Source organism: Phymastichus coffea, unplaced genomic scaffold (assembly GCF_024137745.1).
Source record: "Phymastichus coffea isolate CEN01 unplaced genomic scaffold, Cenicafe_Pcof_1.1 PCOF00207, whole genome shotgun sequence".
Taxonomy (NCBI): Eukaryota; Metazoa; Arthropoda; class Insecta; order Hymenoptera; family Eulophidae; genus Phymastichus; species Phymastichus coffea.
The window spans coordinates 67,689-86,106 of NW_026707018.1; the positions used below are offsets into that span (position 1 = coordinate 67,689).

The following is an 18,418-nucleotide window of genomic DNA, read 5'->3' on the forward strand; positions in this document are numbered from 1 at the left end:
AAGCGAGTTGAAAAACGGAACTATAACTCTTGTTTAATCAAGGGACGGAAAAGTTAGCTTTTTCAATTCGAAATAATATTTTTATCTGCCGAGTTTTAATGCTACTCGTACATGGCATACTTTCTTTCGATTCTAATCTCTTGACTCTTTAACCATGTGAATAGTACGTTTTATTTAGCTCGAATTACAAGCCCCCCCCCTCCCCGAATTACCATCTCAAGAAAAAAGAAACCAAATAAATCTTGATTATTCGTTGCAAAAGCAAGATCGAAAACTTCGATTCAAAGTTGAAGCTCTGTATGTATATGTACAGCTAAAGTTTATCGAGAAAGCTTCTCTCATTCCCTTGACTTACAAACTTGCAATGCATGGGTTAAGAAGTTAACAACTATTCGCGGCATGGTTAGGAGAACGCGCGTCTCACGAAAATTTCGGCTCTTTGGCAGGAAAGGCCTCTCTTTGCTCAAACGTCCAATTCCTCGAATTCCTCGGAATTCCTCTACTACACCCCCTTCTCCTCTTTGACGTGCCTGTCTTGATTAGCGCGTTTAATTTTCTCTGCGTAGAATATTTTTACCAAGAATTTTTTTACAACTAGATGTTCTCGATGCTTCAATCAAAATAAAAATTTCAAGTTGAAACAAGTGTTCAATGAAACTTTTCTTCTTTTGTCACAAACGAACTCGAGTATCAATTATTTTTTAACGGAGCGCATCTAAAATAACCGGTCAATATAAATTACTAATCTTACCAGAGTAACGATGTTGGAATAAATGATCGATCGTGCAGCATAACGCATACAAGCCTCTTTCTCTCGCTCTTTCGCATCCCATTCGAGCAATTACAAGCCACGCTGAGCCGATGGCACGAGAACGCGAAAAATAAGAGGGCATAAAATGGCTAGTGCCAGCGTGGAATTTCGTTCAATAGAATCTCTCCAAAGAGGATGAAAATTCCATCGTGACAATTAAATGGCACCAGTGTCCAGCGGTAGTAATATTGGTTTTTAATGAGTGATGTTGTTATGAAGTTTGTAAAACGTGTGCGCTCATTGATTTTTAGCGAGGTCAATTGCGCTTCGGAATTTAATCGCGAGACTAATTTTATTGGATTCCCCGGCGTAAATTACAAATACTTTTCAATAGATAACAACGACAATCTACGATTAAACGCTGTATAGGTTATACATAAAGCTAGGCTTTATTGAAAAATCGAAAGTTCAAGGCATGCATTCAACGCTTTGTCTTGACAGCGAGTGCAAATACAGGCGTGATATGAAGTTGACAGTGAGAGGGTCGATCTTAAAAAAAAGTATTTTTACAAACTTCGGATAATTCAGATAATTATTCTCAGACCCAGAAAATGCCTTAATTGAGACGCAGAGCGATTTTTCTATTCGTATGCGACGCGTCGCCTTTGATCGAGAAAAACGAAAGCACTCGATGTACGCTTCGCCAATGTTCGGTAACAATTTATGCATATCTATTTGTTTTTCCCTCCCCGTATTTCAACACAAGTATGCATGCAAAACAAGAAAGTAGGTGCAATTTCAGTAAATTGAAATTGTGTGCGTGGAGTTTGTTGTAGAAAATTAATATTTAGAGGGAGGTTTGTAAATTTGTGGATGTTATCGCAGGCAATAATTAGATTAACAAATGGTAAATTAATATATCTTTCTATAATTCCCCATTTTCGCTTCTTTTTATAGATACACACAAATTACTAGTGTAAAATATTTGCAAACTATATGATAAGAATCATGTCGTATAAATGTTGTAAGAATAACTCAACTAATATATTCAGCTGAAACTTAAAATTAATTCTAATGTCAATATCACAGTCGTAAAAAAGAGAAACTACGACAAAAGTGCACCTGAAAATCCCGCGAAAAGTAATTGAATGGCAAAAACAGAGATAATTTGCCGCGACCGGCAGTTCTAATAACAAAAGAGATATAGGCGCGTGGTCATTGGATGGATATAACATACTCTTTCCGCCTGCTAATAGCGGATAAGTATGTTTTATCCATGAAATGCTCATGCGCCTACATGATAATTTACTAATGATTATGAAAAACCATGTTTCATTGAATATACATTTCTGGGTATTTACTTTAACATCATATTTTTTAATTGTAAAAGAAGTTCTTAATTAATATATTGTTGTATTTTTGTGTTTCAGGTGAGATTTGCTTGATAAAATTCGAAGGAAGTTATACAAGGCCCAAATCGTAAGCTTAGATCAGAAATAACCATTTTATTGAAAAAAATAAAATATCTTCACCATTTTCTCATGATGTCTAGGTCCCCCCCCCCCCCCCTCGCCTTTCGCTTAACAAACAATCGCAAAAAAACCAAAGCTCGATCATCCTCGCGCAACGAGCAAAAAATATATAAAAACAAAGAAACATGAAAAATAGAAAACATTTTTACGGCAGCGCTATGAGGAAAAATTGCACTCGTTAGAAAATCATCGCGAACAATCATACAAAAGCTCTTGCTACGAGAGACAATCGACTCGAGTTGACAGCAGCAGTAGATGCATAAGTATCTCTCCCATACGCGCTGAGAGAGAGAGAGAGGGAGAGAGAGAGAGAGAGAGAGAGAAGTGAATACGTGGTAGAAGGATGAAACGCGTGGTTACGGACGTATTGACAGATGGGTCGATCTCGCACTAGTGACGCCAGCTTCCCTAGAGCTGTTCCCTTTTTTTATTATACTGTCGCTTAACCTGAACGAGAGGAATATTAAGCGCGAACAATTCTTGGGCGGAATAGTGACGAGGAAATGTGTTGGGTACACGCGCGAAAAAAGAAAAAGACAGGAAAGAAAACGCTTTAAATGTTTTTGTTACGGGTTGGAGAAATGTTCAAAGAGTAAGAGAAACCTTTTCTTACGAGAATGAAAGGCTAAACTAAATATTGAAAAATTATTTGTTGTAAAACGTTGATTATTTGCATATTTCTAAGGGCACTTAATAAGAATCAAAGCAAAAATCCGTCAATTGTCAAAAAAGATTACAGCATCAATCCCGTTTGAAGACTTGTTCCTCTTCTCGCGAAGTGGATGAGTGGAAGCTGCCAATTGATGTAAGTATAAAACGAGCATCGGCGATTCTGATCCCTATTTTTTTGAAGGTACTTTGTGCTTCAGACAGGAGAGGAAAAAAGTGGCAATTGTCAGGAATGACGAACAAGAGAAAAGAAGATTGCTCTCTAAGACATAAAAGACAATCGAAGAAGAAAGAAGACTTAACTTAACTGGGGTCAAATTGACTCTAGTAGGGAGTCCCTGCATTCAATATGGCGACTTCCTAATAGAGTCAGGCTGACTCCTTTTAAGACGCTCACCAACAACGTTTTATTAAGCTTCTTTATAATTAAGTTTTTGCACAAACTGTCTGCCTGATGTCTTACCGTTGTACCGTCGATTTTTATATCAAGTTATTTTATTAATGTACACTTTTGGCCTTTCATCCACTAAGAAAAAGCGATTTCTTTTCGAGAAGAAAAAGAGGGAAATCCAAACATAACTAATGAAATGAAATTCAAATAGATTTTTCAACTCGATGTCTACTGTAATTACGCACTTGACGCGCCGCCGCACGTGAATTTCTGATAAGACAAAGCGAACGTCTTTAGAGATTCTAAATAAAGTCCTCGATGACATCGAGCTAATTGAATAACATTCAAATGCAACTGCACGAAAACACTAATTAAAACGTCGTCGTTGTTCCTTCATTCGTTCGTTCATCTCGAGCCGTACATTCATATACAACGACAAACCTTGTATTCATGGCGAGTTTACCTCACTGACATAATTGGACATTTTCGCGTTGCTTTTGTTGGGTAAATATTCCACCTTGAAAAAAAAACACAATAGATTTTTTTGTCTGTGCTTCGTTAATTTTCGAAATATATAATTCTCACTCGCAATTGGAGAACAAACACGAGCGATTGAAGATACGATACTATCGAAAACCAAGCACTGCAAGCAATACATATAAGGAAGCAACACAGATTGGCTCTTTGTCTAGCCGTTAACAGAAATAAAGTAAGGAAGCGAAAGTTGCTGACGACGTCGCGACACGCGATGTAAGCTGATCCCGAAAACCGCAATGCGGACTTGTCGTGCCAGACAGCTTCGAAATCGCAAAACATGTACACCATAAAACTATTATTGCAGTATAGACTTTCCCAGCGTTCGAATCGCGATAAACAATTGGTTTCGATGAAGGGGTGAAAACCTAATTAGCCATTTTCTCGGCGTTTAATCGCAAGCGCAAAAATATTCATCAGCGCTACGTCTCAGTGAAGAAAACAGGATGAGTACCGCAGATATGGTTGCAAGCTCGTAAGCCGTATAACGAGCAATTTGCAAACAACAACGGGTGGCAAGAGGGAGAGAGAACTCCGCGCGACAATCAGGCTGATTGCCAGAGATTGTGCGCTCGCGCGAATACTAATGAAGATTGGCCATCGTACTACTGCTGCCTTGCCACCGGCTGTCAGCGTAAAGTTATTTCCCTCAAGGATACACGAGAAATATTACACTTGACACTCGTTGGAAAATACATCTTCTTGGTCAAGAGGCAGCTCTCTATTTGACTGTTGTTTCCTTCACGAAAGTAAGGAGTTAGTGGACTCTTACTCGCGTATGAACATTTACACGTTGCAGTCATTGAAACAAAAAGAAACCGTTAGTTAAATAAAAATACACAGTCGACCTGCAAATCCGACAACTTATACGGCCGCGAACCCACCACAAAATAAAAGCCCCAGTCACACGTACGTAACAATAAAACAATTACTTTCCCCAATTAGCAAAGAAAGCTCAATTACGCCCGTCGACAACATACTTTCGTTTTTTTTCTTGTTTTTTGGCCTCGGCGTCGTGGAATTAAACCTCGTCGCGGACGCACAGTCGCATCATCGATTTGTAGCTACTATGTGGCCGCAGCTGTTGCTGCTGCTGCTGCCGCATTGCGTGCATTTGTAACGCCGCGCGCGAGATAAATATTGTCATGCAGTTCGTTCGTATGCTGCTGCTACTCTGTCAAGCACACAACGATAAGTGAGTCTGATTGATTGACAAATAAATTAAATTCATTCGAATGCATTCGACGATTCGGCGATTTTTGCCCAGAGCTCTTATCAACCAATCGAATATAATCGCACTGACCCACTGACAAAACCTACTTGAAAGATTCTTCTCGCTCAATTTCATAGGTATGTGACGTGTGTCGAGCGGTTTCACGCGTGAAACACTCGATGTCTGTCAATCGGCTGTGCGATCCTCTCGCAGTGCCCGTACCGACAAGTGCCGATGCATAACTAGACGCGACTCGAGAGTGCCAGAAAGTTATCACGATGGATAGACGTTAATTAATACGGCATTATACATCTATATATGTAACACTTCGTCGATGCTCTCAGTTATGCCTGAATAGTTTCATCCGATATTTGTCTATAAATAATAGCAATACCTACATCACCTACAAAAAGTATGAAAGCTTCGGCATATGTTCTTAGTAAAGTTAATTTCGGTAAATGCTAAAGTGTAAAATCAAACAAGCATAATAATGACAGTGTGCCGCTCGTAAAACGCAGACAGTCAGAGCTATCTCACTCCCCCTCCCTTCCCTGGGTAACAGCTGCTGTGTATTGTCGTTAACCTCTTGTCGAATCGCGCAGAACCGTAAACGTTACATACAATGCAAAACTGCGCAATCCTCAGAACCGAATAAATCCTCCCAAATAAAAAAAAATAAGTGCACTAATAGTATTATCTTGCTCTTGTTGTCTCTTTTCTCTTTTACAGTACAACATAAAGAAGAGGGAGGAGGTACAGGAAATGATGCCTCAAGAGGAGCCTAATCCGCTGATGCGCAAGAAAAAGACGCCGGAAGAGCTCGCAGCCGAGGCTGAAGCGGAGGACGAGGATGAGCTCACGAGTTAGTATATTGCTTTATTGGTAATGTAACCGCGAGAGTAACTGATTGGCCAGTCTCGAGACATTCGGCATATATTGATCTGGAAACCAGAGAGTAGATATATACGGGTGCAGGAATGCACATCGCAATCGATAATACCTTAACGAGTCGTACGTACATACGTGAAATTCAATGAGCAGCCGCTAGAATGATACGTGGGCTTAGTCGCTGTAATCCGACGCAGCATCACGGAGAATGATTCTAACGGAAACGTGCTTTTGTGTGGCAATGTTACAGAATTGAAAAACACGATAACAACGCAGGTGGACGAGCTGAAGACGCAAATTGAGGCGAGATGTAGCCTGCAATGAGTCCACCTTGTCGAGCATACCTCCGCCGGAGCCACAACTACCACCGTTACCAAAACCTCTACCCACCCAAAGACGACAAAGAGGAATGAGAAGACGACGAAGAAAAAGGAGGACTATCATTCACTCTCATGGCCCGGCAAAAGTTACATCAGTACATGCACTTTCACGACGATCTTGGTTCCTTGGGCCTGAGACGTCACAAAAAAAGAGAGAGAGTGTGCCCCCCCCCCCCCCCCCCCCAGACGACGACGGCAAAGCATCACAAAACAATATTACACGTTCACACAAAAAATGTTAATGAAATCCTTCTCCCTTTCAAAAAAGACAACCTCCGACACAAGATATACTCCCGTTTACAGCAATAGCGTGCTTTACTTCGACGAATAATTGTCGTCGGTAGATGAGAGGTGAACAAGTGAATGGTGATGCTGATGATTACAACAACAAAAAGTATCTAATCTCTAAGTTTCTAGTGAACAAAATGAAAAAAAAAGTACGATTTAGCTAAATCTAAGCAGTAGCGGAGTTATATAGTTGCTAGTTCAACAAAAAAAACATGACGGCTGTTTCAATAATAATAATAATAAATAATATTAATACCAATCAATGATTCATAGATATCGTGTGCGGCGTGGCGCAGATTATTGTATTGTATAGAGGTTAATAGCCGACAAATCGATTTTGTGTTAAAATAACGAGCAATTATTAATGTCAACATTATTATGATGAATTAAAACGGTTGTAATTATACTTTAATGTTCACATCGGTCAACAAATTTTACACTTAAAAACCAGACTATATTCTTGAAGATTTTTGGTGTGCTGAATCCAAGTCTTTACCACGTCAGAATTTCAAGATATTCTAACTCAAAAGTCCAAAATCACTGTTTTTCCGGATTTTTAGGCTCAAATAACTTTACAATTTTTATTTTATTCAAAATCCGGAAAAATCATTTAAAAAGAGCAATTTTTGAATTTTTATATTATTGCGTCGAGATTATAGCTATACTTATATCATCTGAGTCCTATCTATGGTGGGTTCATTGCTGATGAGTTTCAGGTTATAGTTTTCAGCCTACTTGGGTATTAACACAATCTTTATATGTAAATCATTACTTTTATGAATCATTCTTAATTCATGATAATTTTAATAATAACCGAAATATTAAATGCTGTAATTGTTCTTCCATATTATGGACATAAGAAAAATTTGATTTTTCCATGTTTCAATCGGCAATATTTCGGAGTAAAAAAATTTAGAGTAATGAAATCGAAAATTCAAAAGATGCTCTTTATAATGAGTTTTCTAGATTTTAAATAAAATCAAAACTCGCAAAGTTGTTGGAGTCCAAAAACAGGAAAAATAACAGTATTTTTTAGATTTTTAGATTAAAATATCTCGAAATCCTGACGTGATTGAGCAATTTTGATGCCGGATTTAGATTCAGTGTACTAAAAGTCTTTAGGGTCGCATGTTTCCGTTTATGAGTGTGAAATTAATGGAACATTTGTTAACCTATATTATTATTATTTATGATGAGTCGACGTCAAGTTTTAAAGTTAGACGTTATACGTTATTATAAATATAAACAAAACAGACAAGCAAACCGTTGCAAGTATGTTTGTAAACAATTAGACGCGTTTGTAGTTATTAGTCGATTTTAAAAAAACTGAGAGAAAGTGATGATGTGTGAAAGAGAGATTGAGAATGAGAGAGAACAGAGGAAACTAATGGAAAAAACCATTTTTAACTTAAAAGAAAAAACTTGAAGTAAGGATTGATTGGTACAAAATCGTTGAGATTATGCGAGTGGACGGTAGTTTATTGTTCGGCCATCCGTCCGACCAACGGCCCAAATTAACCGCTCGAGACGCTCGTGGTCGTGAAAAAAAATACGCGCACGCCGCGCATTGTTATTAATTGTTGTTGTTAAATTTTTGCTATTAATCCCGATGGCGATAACCGAAACACACACACACACACACACACACACACACACACACACACACACACACACACACACACACACACACACACACACACACACACACACACACACACACACACACACACACACTTTCCCTACATTCATCAAGTTCGATTAATTTTTACTGATAAAAACAAGTGACGCTAGAATCGTTGTATATGTGTGTTTATCTGTACTTCGGTTACCGAGTGAAGAAAAAAAATCCACGGCATATGAGACAAAAGAAATCGTAGATAAATGCTATGTAGTGGTTGTTCAACAAAAAATATAAAAAGTTTGGTATTATGACCCGAAGTCGTACGACACGAAAAAAATGAGACGGTGATTTGAATCACACGGTACGTTTTTAAATTTTTTATGACACAACATAACTTGGCAAATTGGCGTGGATAAAGAGAAAGAGAGAGAGAGAGAGAGAGAGAGAGAGAGAGAGAGAGAGAGAGAGAGAGAGAGAGAGAGAGAGAGAGAGAGAGCGAGAGAAAGAGAGAGAGAGAGAGAGAGAGGAGAGAGAGAGAGAGAGAGAGAGAGAGAAAATATCGTCCGTTAGCGCCTCGAGCTTTATAAACTGTTTACTTTGGGCCGTATGCGCGAGCGCGGGCTGTTGTTGAAGTCGATTAATAAATAGATTTAACAAAATCACGTTCGATGTTGAGGATTACAAATCGCGCATGTGCGGCGGATGGTTCGCAACCAACTGCCGGCAGGTGATGCATGCCTTAATATATAATTGTACTTTTACCAAAAGGGTTCAAAACGATATGTACATGTACACTCGATAATGGAAATAAAAGAAAATTATACACATCGACACACGTAGAGATGTTGTTGAATCACTTTACATTACACAATACTCGAACACAGATAACAATAAATTGATCGTTTGCGTGCGTCAAAAACAAAAATATATGTGTGAATGTGTGCGTCGTAAACACGTGCGATTCTGCGCCATCAAGTATTAACAAAAAAAAGGTTCATAAGATCTTATAAATTGATCAAGATGGAGAAACGGCTTTTATTCAAGGATTGCTAGCACGTGAAAGTTATTTAAAAAACGTAGAATTTACGTGTGCGAGGCACATCCATATAATAGCGGAATACAAAACGATAGAAAAATTTGAGATATATATAAATGGCTTTGCGTTTATTAACAGACCAGGTTCGTAAATATGTTTTTACATGTTTATACTATCAGGTGAAAGTTTAATATAAGAGAAAATAATTAAACAAACAAACAATCTAAGGTTAATAGAAAAATTAAGTAGAAAAAAGTTATACTAATCTATCTTCTTATGGAACTGAAAATACACTAATTAACGAACAGATTTTGAAGAGGATTATATAAAAGGAGGGCGAAAGTATCGTACCGTGTTGCGACGGAAGCAAAAAAGCGACCTTAATATTTTTGCGCATGTACAGACTTTGACAAAAAATATAAAAACCTTATTGATCGAGTGGAAAACGAATGAGAGAGTTATAACATTATTGAAAGAATGTGAGAGAGAATAAGATGATACTTACCAAGTTACAACCAAAACGAAAAAAACAGAAAAAAAAATGTTTCACCGAGTTAAAAACAATGATGTGAAAAAAAATTATGATAAACAATCACGTGCGTGATGCTGTTTTTGTATTGATAAAACAATGAGCATGAATATAATGTATTTTTTTAATTTCAAAAAACGTAAAGTGTTATATAAAAACTGTGGCGACAGTCGAACGCGTGACATAGGACAAGTAAAATATATACGCGAAACGCAGTTCAGTCTATATTTTCGCTTTATAACAGCATGTTAAATTGAATGTATAACCTATAATCTTAATTTTTTTTATCTAAGGGAGTTCTCGATTTTCGCAAAGTATGAGGATTAAAACGACATAAAACAGACGTGTTTCAAAAATGCAAAAAACACGCAAATTTCAATTTCAAAAAACGAAAATACACAGAATTGCCACGAGGTTAATAAAAAAATACAGTTGATAATGTTACCACCAAGCTTTCACACCTTGTATTAACCATCGAAATCGAGTTAGCGAGTTTTCTAGCAAAAGTAAATGAGTCACAAAACCATTATATTTTAAATTGTTCATGATAAACAGAGAAGTCTCAATGATATTAGGCTTCACTAATAAACAAAAAGAATACGCTAGATTTGTACAAAAAGACAACATTGACGCTATGACAATATGATTTTCGAAGGTTCAATACAACTACAAAAAGTATGCGAGTGTGCACAAATAAATTTCGATCAAATTGTTTACTGCGCGCGTTTCATGTTAATAACTTTGATAATCAAGCAAAAAGTAAAAATACACACACAAATCGACTTGCACTTCTTTAAACTTTGCAAAAAACAAAGAAAGAATGTCGCTGCTGCACAACTCTACGCGCGATGATGACGACGCTGGAACCGAAACCAAAAAAATCTCCCAATTATAAAAAAGTTTGAAGAGTCAATGAGTTCCAGAGTCGCTTATCAAAGATTCTTGCAAACAAAAATTCACGTGCAAATTTCTTCTTTCTATGAACGCAAAAATCGTGAGGTTGACACACAAACAACAACCAGCAATCGCAAATTATTTGTTCGGTTTCTTTTCGGGAGTTTTCAATGTTCATTGAGGACTCCAATGAAGCCGAAGAAGACGCGATGTAGCGCGTTGAAACGAAGAATGAAACAAAAAAAAAAAACAATAAATCACCAAAACGAGAAACACGTCACTTCAATAAAACAAAGAAAAAATAAGAATAATAATGAACTTTTAGCCCGCAGGATCTGCTAACACAAGAAAAATAAAAAATTACAGTCTGTCTCTCTCGTGTCTCGATGTTTGCATGCCTGTTCTTCTATCTAAATGTGCTTATATATACATTACGACTGTCAATTCTTCTCTCAGAGGAGAATAAAACAAAACTTTTACTCTCTCAAAACACCTCCTGTGCTGCAGCTTTTACTCGTCGTCGGAAGCTCGGTCGGTGAGGATCTCGAAAGTTATCCGATCAATTTTTTTAGAGTATAGCCCTAGTGATTGTCATAGGCCGAAGAACTCAGTTTAAAAATAAAAATAAAAACATTATAACAAAACAAAAAGTGAGAGAAACGAAGGGTAACGAATAGCATATCAGTAATTAATAGTGATTGATGCGGCCCTATTCCTCAACTCGCGACAGCTCTCAAGGGTTATTTTACTCTTGGGAGCATATTTTTCTAACAAAATTTCCCGTAAGATCCAGGATTAGCTTTCCGTTTCGTAGTTTTGATCCGTGATGGCGACGTTGCCGCATGTCAAATTTTTTATTCTTAAACAACTTAAGCTTTATTTAAAAATTTTATGACTTTCTAAGCTCTCAATACAATTTAAAGCAATAAAAAAATCTTTTAATTCGACATTCTAGACTAAAAGAAAATAAGCAAATCTCAAAATAATTTAACAGCCCCAGTCGAACGTTCATGCCATTACGATTAATGTTGACCATATTCACAGAGAAAAATCCTGAGTTGCGCTCTAGTCGAAGCCAAGAAAAGGAAACAAATATTCTGTCGCGAGTGTGGGGCTGCGAAAAAACTCCTCATGGTACCAAAAACATTAAAAAAGATAAATAAAATCACCTAAGTGAAAGTAAAAGAATAAAAGAATAAAATTTAAAAAAATGCAGATGCATATATTTTGTTACGTGGCCGTTTGTTGACGAAAGCGTGCTGATGGAGGAGGCTCGATTGACTAAAAAATATCTACTAGGAGAAAAAAGCGTCGGCGGATAACTTGCGAGAACCCGGCTCACGCGCGCTCTTTCTCTCTTGTAAAATCATCGATTTCTCGAAAAAAATCATTAATCACAATGTTTCTAAAAAGATTTCAAACAAAAAACAAAAAATATAAATAGATGAAGACGCTTTCAACGTATGTACCTTTGTCGAGCATCTCTCCTATAAAAATAAATCTTGTTCTACTTACTTCAGAGACATTTATAGACATATATATATATATATATGTGTGTGTGTGTGTGTGTGTGTGTGTGTGTGTGTGTGTGTGTGTGTGTGTGTGCGTGTGTGTGTGTGTGTGCGCGTGTGTGTCTGTGTATGTACGCGCGCGCGCATGCATGTATATGTATATATATATGTACGTATACATATATATATGTATATGTATATGTATATTATTGTACACACACGTCTTCACTCGAGACAACGATTGACGCTACTCCTTTTTGACAGTCAGTAATGAATAGATTTGAACGATTGATATGAATTTCGTTGGGAAGCGTCGATCGCTCGTTTCTAACTCCTCTGTCCAAAATAAAAAAAAAACAATACTCTGCCGTGAAAAAATATAAGAAAACTATATATATTCAGCAACAAAAATACAAACAATATACTTGAAGTCAATTACTCCTATTATATTTATTATTAAAAATAAAAAAGAAGAAAAGTATACCGAGATCATAAGTTTACTCATATAGCGACGGACAGTTGTACGAATCAAGAGATTAGTACAATCAAGAAATAGAGAAATTTATTAATCCCCAAGATTGACAGAAAAAATAAAAAGAATGTGCAAGCAAAAAATATACGATATATTAATATTATTATAATAACCATTTACCTAAAAAATAAACGTATCATGAACACGCAAGTTGACACGAACAAACACTTTCCAACTTTTCTTTGGCCTTCTTCGTTTTCTTCACCTGCATAAGTATAAATACTAACATGCACGAAATAGGACAACAACACAAAATCCTCCTTGACTTTAAGTGCAAAAAAAATACAGAAATTCAAGCGATAACAAATTCTCTTTGTGTAAACGCAAAAAGCAACAAAAAAAGAATAATACTTCCGATATCTCTTGACTCGCGCCTTCGATGTTTCTACATGCATGTAAACTATATTTCTCTTATAGCTGAATCATGTGAACTTAGCAGCTTAATTGTACGCTCGATATCGATGAACGAGTCCAGATGAATTCACTTTGCCGTTTTTCAAATACATAAAACGCAATAAAAAGGAAAAGTTTGATTTTTTTCGTAGTAACTTTTGGATTTATCATGCTCTTTTCGACTTACACACATCAAAGGACATAAAAATACGTAAAAATTCATCTGGATCTCGATCGGAGAGATTTCTTCTCTATTTCCTCGCAACTTTCTAGCGAGACAAACTCGTAGCAGTGACATTCGTCTGTATCTATAATATACATAATTTATTGATGTTGTAAATAATAAAAAAGAAAACCAAGTAAAGAATTAAGAAAAAATATGCATCGTGCGTCTTTTATGCATGCCTCCTCTTTTTATCGTTCATATGTTTTTTTACTTTATTTCTACATATTTTCTTTATCACTATCTCTCTGTGATTTTGAATTTTTTATTGTATATATCTCACTGTCACATTTATGTTTTATACTCTATATGTTGCTGTATACACATTGGAGCCGACGCATCTGTGGCGTGTGCTAAGAGTAAATAATAAATGATAAGAAAGCAAAAAATATATACAAAGTCCAATGTTGCCGCTGTTGTTGTTCATCGCGCTAATCAGTGTCATGTGTGTATCGTTGTTGTTCTGGTTGTTGTTTTTCGTCATACTTTTCACTGTGTGTGTGTCTACTTGATATTTTTTCATTGGAAAATTCAACTCTCTCACGTTTATAGACAGTAAAAATTATGATCTCGCGCGAAAACAGGGATAGAGTTATGATAGAGCATTACAAAAAAAAACAATTAATTACCAAGAAATTTATTTTATTCAATTGTTTTAACCCTATCCTACCTTCTGATTTTATTGAAATTATATTTCAAATTACTATAATCTAGCGTTTAAAAAATTAATTTGAAAATATCCATACATTATAAACAATTATGCAAGGCGTGAGAAATGAAAGGAGAAAAATTGACGTAATGATTTTCCGTTTATGTTCATAAAACGAGTGATAAAGTATGTAATATTCTCTAGCCACCTTACACACGTGGCACGTGATAAAAAACGCTTACAATATTTTTGAGAAAAAAATAACTAAAGCAAATGCATTTAGCACGAGCTTGAAAATTCGTATTCGCGTATTACTTAGTCTATTAAGTATGTAAAGTAAAGTGGAGTAATGAATAATCTGCCGCTTCCAAAAAAAGTATTTTTATTGACAAAAATAGTGACCGTAATGGAAAAAATTAATCTTTTTCGTGTTGTTCCAAAGCAAACAGCAGAGCACTTAAATATCTATATCAGTGTTTCTAATAAATTATATAACAGATCTTAAATAAGCAGCTCATATAACCTCATTAAAATGTAATGTACAAGTGGAAGCTTTTAAAAAAGTATTCTTCGCTTCGAGTGAAAAAAACTGTTGGATCGTTAATTGTTAAATGACTAAAGGGATTATTTCAATAAGTATTAAATTTTTTATAAATTAAATTTTATATATATATATATATATATATATATATATATATATATATATATATATATATATATATATATATATAAAATTAATTAAAATGTTTTAATGGCAATTAAAATCATTATTATTAAATGAAGTACTAAAAGTGACTATTAAATTATTATTAACATTTATATTAAAAGAAAACATAATATTTAATGTTCTAAAATTATTCTACGTAAACAAAAAAAAAATTTGAATAAATTTTAGAAACTAAACATGTTATTAAAACTTTTGTGTATTGTATATAGATTTTCATAAATTAAAAAATAAAGCACTGTTTAACCAAAAAAACATATTCTTCAAGAATTTAAGTGAATCTGCTCTACATGTGACTGATTTCCGTGCAAATGCATTTAAACGTAAATCATAAATTTATGATTCGAATCGGATTATATCTTTCGTTCACTATATAAATTATTAATGGAAAAATAAAATACATAGCACGTATGTATTTTGAAGATAAACCAGAATTTGAATGTTTAATTTTAAGAAAAAATGTTGAAAAATAAATTAACGATAATTGGTTGAAAGAGCAAATATCAAACGAAAAGTGCAAATGACGAGCTTCTTTTGGTTTGAATAATTATAGGAAATTATGGAAATTACTCTCGAATTTCATTTATTTGAAAAAAAGAAAAAAACGTTTGTGTTCTTCGTTCCATTATATTAAGATTATACACACTGTTTTAAAAAAATCAAGAATCACTCAATGACTATTCCGAGACAACGACACAACGCACTATAAGAAGTAATAAAAAAGATTATTGTTAAAAAATCTTGAAGCGACGATGCTGCGGTTGCGTTCTTAAGATAACGTAGAATATATGTTTCCGAGAAAAAAATATAAATAAATAATACTCACACTAGCACGGAACGAAGAAAAGTTATAGCTATTAAGTGTGTGATGTGATGAAATCACGTTGTTAAAAATGTAGGTGCTCCACAATGCTGCTCTTGCGAAATTTTGAGGTACCAAGTGCCGATATCTTTTCTTTTCGTTAACGACAGCAAACTTTGTAATGCAATTAATGATACAATTAATATAATAATTAAAAATAGAAAGAAACATTTATTTGTCATAAATAGCTTTAACATAAAAATCTACCTCAAGGTTTTCTCGTGGAGCAGCATTAAATTCTAATATCAGTTTTCGAATCTAAGAAAGTAGAATGTATGATAACGTATATAAACAAGGTGACGATTTCCTAGAAAGAAACCTTTTGCAACCTGTTAAATTGGGATTATTGAGTTATTCTATATTTTCTCAACTGCCATTCATTCGGTATTTGAAAAAACAAATTTTAAATAAGTATTAATACTAAGGATTACAATTTAATAACGTTTATTAAGATCTTTAATAGATATTTTTGACATCACGTCTTGGTTTTCGTATGGATCTGCTACTTTTTTTTGAAATACAATCACAAAAGAAAAAACTATTTTCGTTTGATCAAGTAACCAAACAAGCTCACACTAACTATAATTTTAAGTTTAATACACGTTAACCAAGAAGCAATATTATTGATGCCTATTAATTGAACAAAATACATATAAAAGCTTTTTTACCCAAAATCAAAAATGAAAAAGCAGGAAAATAGTATAAATTTACTCTCACATGCGAAAAGTTATTGAATGCAAATAAACAAAAGAATAAACGCCAAGGGAAATCTTAATAAGCAGACGGTAGTCTTATAGTATACTCACGCATAGAAGCGTGAATAAAGTGAGCAGATGTAGAATTCATCCCTTAATTCTCTACAACATTTATTGAGTCTTTTTGTTCGTAATCCCCTCCATAAAAAGTCAATTATTTATTGACTGAAACCCCAAACTAATCCATATTTTCTCTAGTTACGTTTATTCGACTCAATCAATAAACGAGTTTGTATGAACGAGAGAGCGAAAAAGCGAGAAAGATGGAACGGGTATAGAAACTTTCTAGTGGTGAGATTAAAGCGGGTGTAAAATAATCTTATGAACGAAAGTCGTTACATGTAATAAAATAAGCGAACGAATTTGTTGTTGAACCTTATATTATGTAAAAGTGACGATAATACTAACGATGATGATAATATTACATATTTTTGTTAAAGATATATATATATATATATATATATATATATATATATATATATATATATATACATATACATATACATATATATATATACACATGATAAGTATTATATATTATATATATTGATACTTAAAAAAAAAAGAGGTGAAGTATATCTAAGAGTTATAAGCGATTCTTACACACCTATAACACACCAAATTTGATGATACTCGCACTCGCGAAAAAAATAAACCTAATGGCTGTCTTTCGACAAAGTTGAGGTTTTTATTATTTAATCTCCTAATTCTTTTTCTACGAATTTTGTTCTCTTTCTTATCTTTTATTTTCTTCATCTATATGTAGTAATATAGCTTAAAAATCCACTCATCATCTGAATAGCTTCACAAAAATAAGGCAAGTTATGCCACATTATACGCGTGAAATTCAGTGAAAAATGTTTGAAGAGCAAGTTGAATATTTTTCTCGAAGCTATTCAGCTTGTAATGGAAATAACACACATACACACATTGAAGAAAAGAAAAGCAGCGTCGAAAATGTTTTCTTTTCCAGTGCAAAAAAGGACGCTTCTTTTCATTCGCTTTCATGCTCAAATCAGTACAAAAAGGAATTTCTTCTCCTTTTGAATTTACATAGTAACCAAGCCAAGACAGCAAAAAGAATAAAACAAGAGATTTCAAGGATCGAAAAAAGGAATGGAAGATAAACACAACCATTAATATATATAAATAACGATTTGGACGAAGGCACGACTCACCCGTTATAGCTCTTATTACTATATACCTATAGTAATATTACTGATGAATAATGAATATTAAATAATAAACAAAAGTGAATTATCAAAAACAATGTATTTAAGTTATTAAGTTCCTACCACTGACAAATGAAGAAAAAAGTAATAAAAAATCAATCATATATATTACCAAAAAATAAACAATCTCAAGTGTTACGGTTCTTTTATTGTTTATCACGCATTTATTGTTGTCCTTTGCGTTTTCTTTTCCATTTCAAACTTTACTTGATTAAAAATTAGAATTTTAATGTTTGTATTTGTAATCAGTTTGCTGAATATATGATCAAATTGAAAAAAATTTTTTCTTTCAATATTATTTAAACGTATCATTTTATATGTTTAATCTTATAATTTTAAAATGATGAAAATGAACAAACTGGATGTAATAACATACATGTCATCAGTAAAATTTTGAATGAGTTCATATATACTTATTATTTACAAATTATTTTCACTCTTAAATCTAAATGCTGAATTTGTCAACAACGTATTAATAAAACAAACAGATCTTGCTTCACTCATAAAAATGCTTACACAAGATTAATGATTCAACATCAATGATAATTTCGTTTATAATTTTACTATGTTTATGCACCAAATCAAACTGATACCATATCAATGATGCAAGGTAAGATTCGAACGGACAAATATCAAACACGCACCAAACGCTGAACTTACGTATTTGAAAAAACCTCGATACCACGTTCGGAATTTTCTGATTTGCCGCCATCTCAGCAAATTCGAATCACCGCCAACCTACATTTCCCTGAAAACCTTATGCAATTCGGTGGAATGTTTCTCAGATTTCGCAAATCGCGAGCGAAAATTT

General features: G+C 34.3%; 1 protein-coding gene across 1 annotated transcript in view; it reads left to right on the forward strand.

The window, feature by feature from the left end:
- Positions 1 to 13,542, forward strand: part of LOC131673983 (complexin) — a 34,168-nt gene extending 20,626 nt beyond the window's left edge. The window contains exons 3-4 of the mRNA XM_058952394.1: positions 5,820 to 5,952; positions 6,229 to 13,542. Coding sequence (XP_058808377.1) covers positions 5,820 to 5,952; positions 6,229 to 6,302 — 207 coding nt within the window. The 3' untranslated portion in view covers positions 6,303 to 13,542. The remainder of the gene's footprint in view (positions 1 to 5,819; positions 5,953 to 6,228) is intronic.
- The last annotated feature ends 4,876 nt before the right edge of the window (positions 13,543 to 18,418 follow it).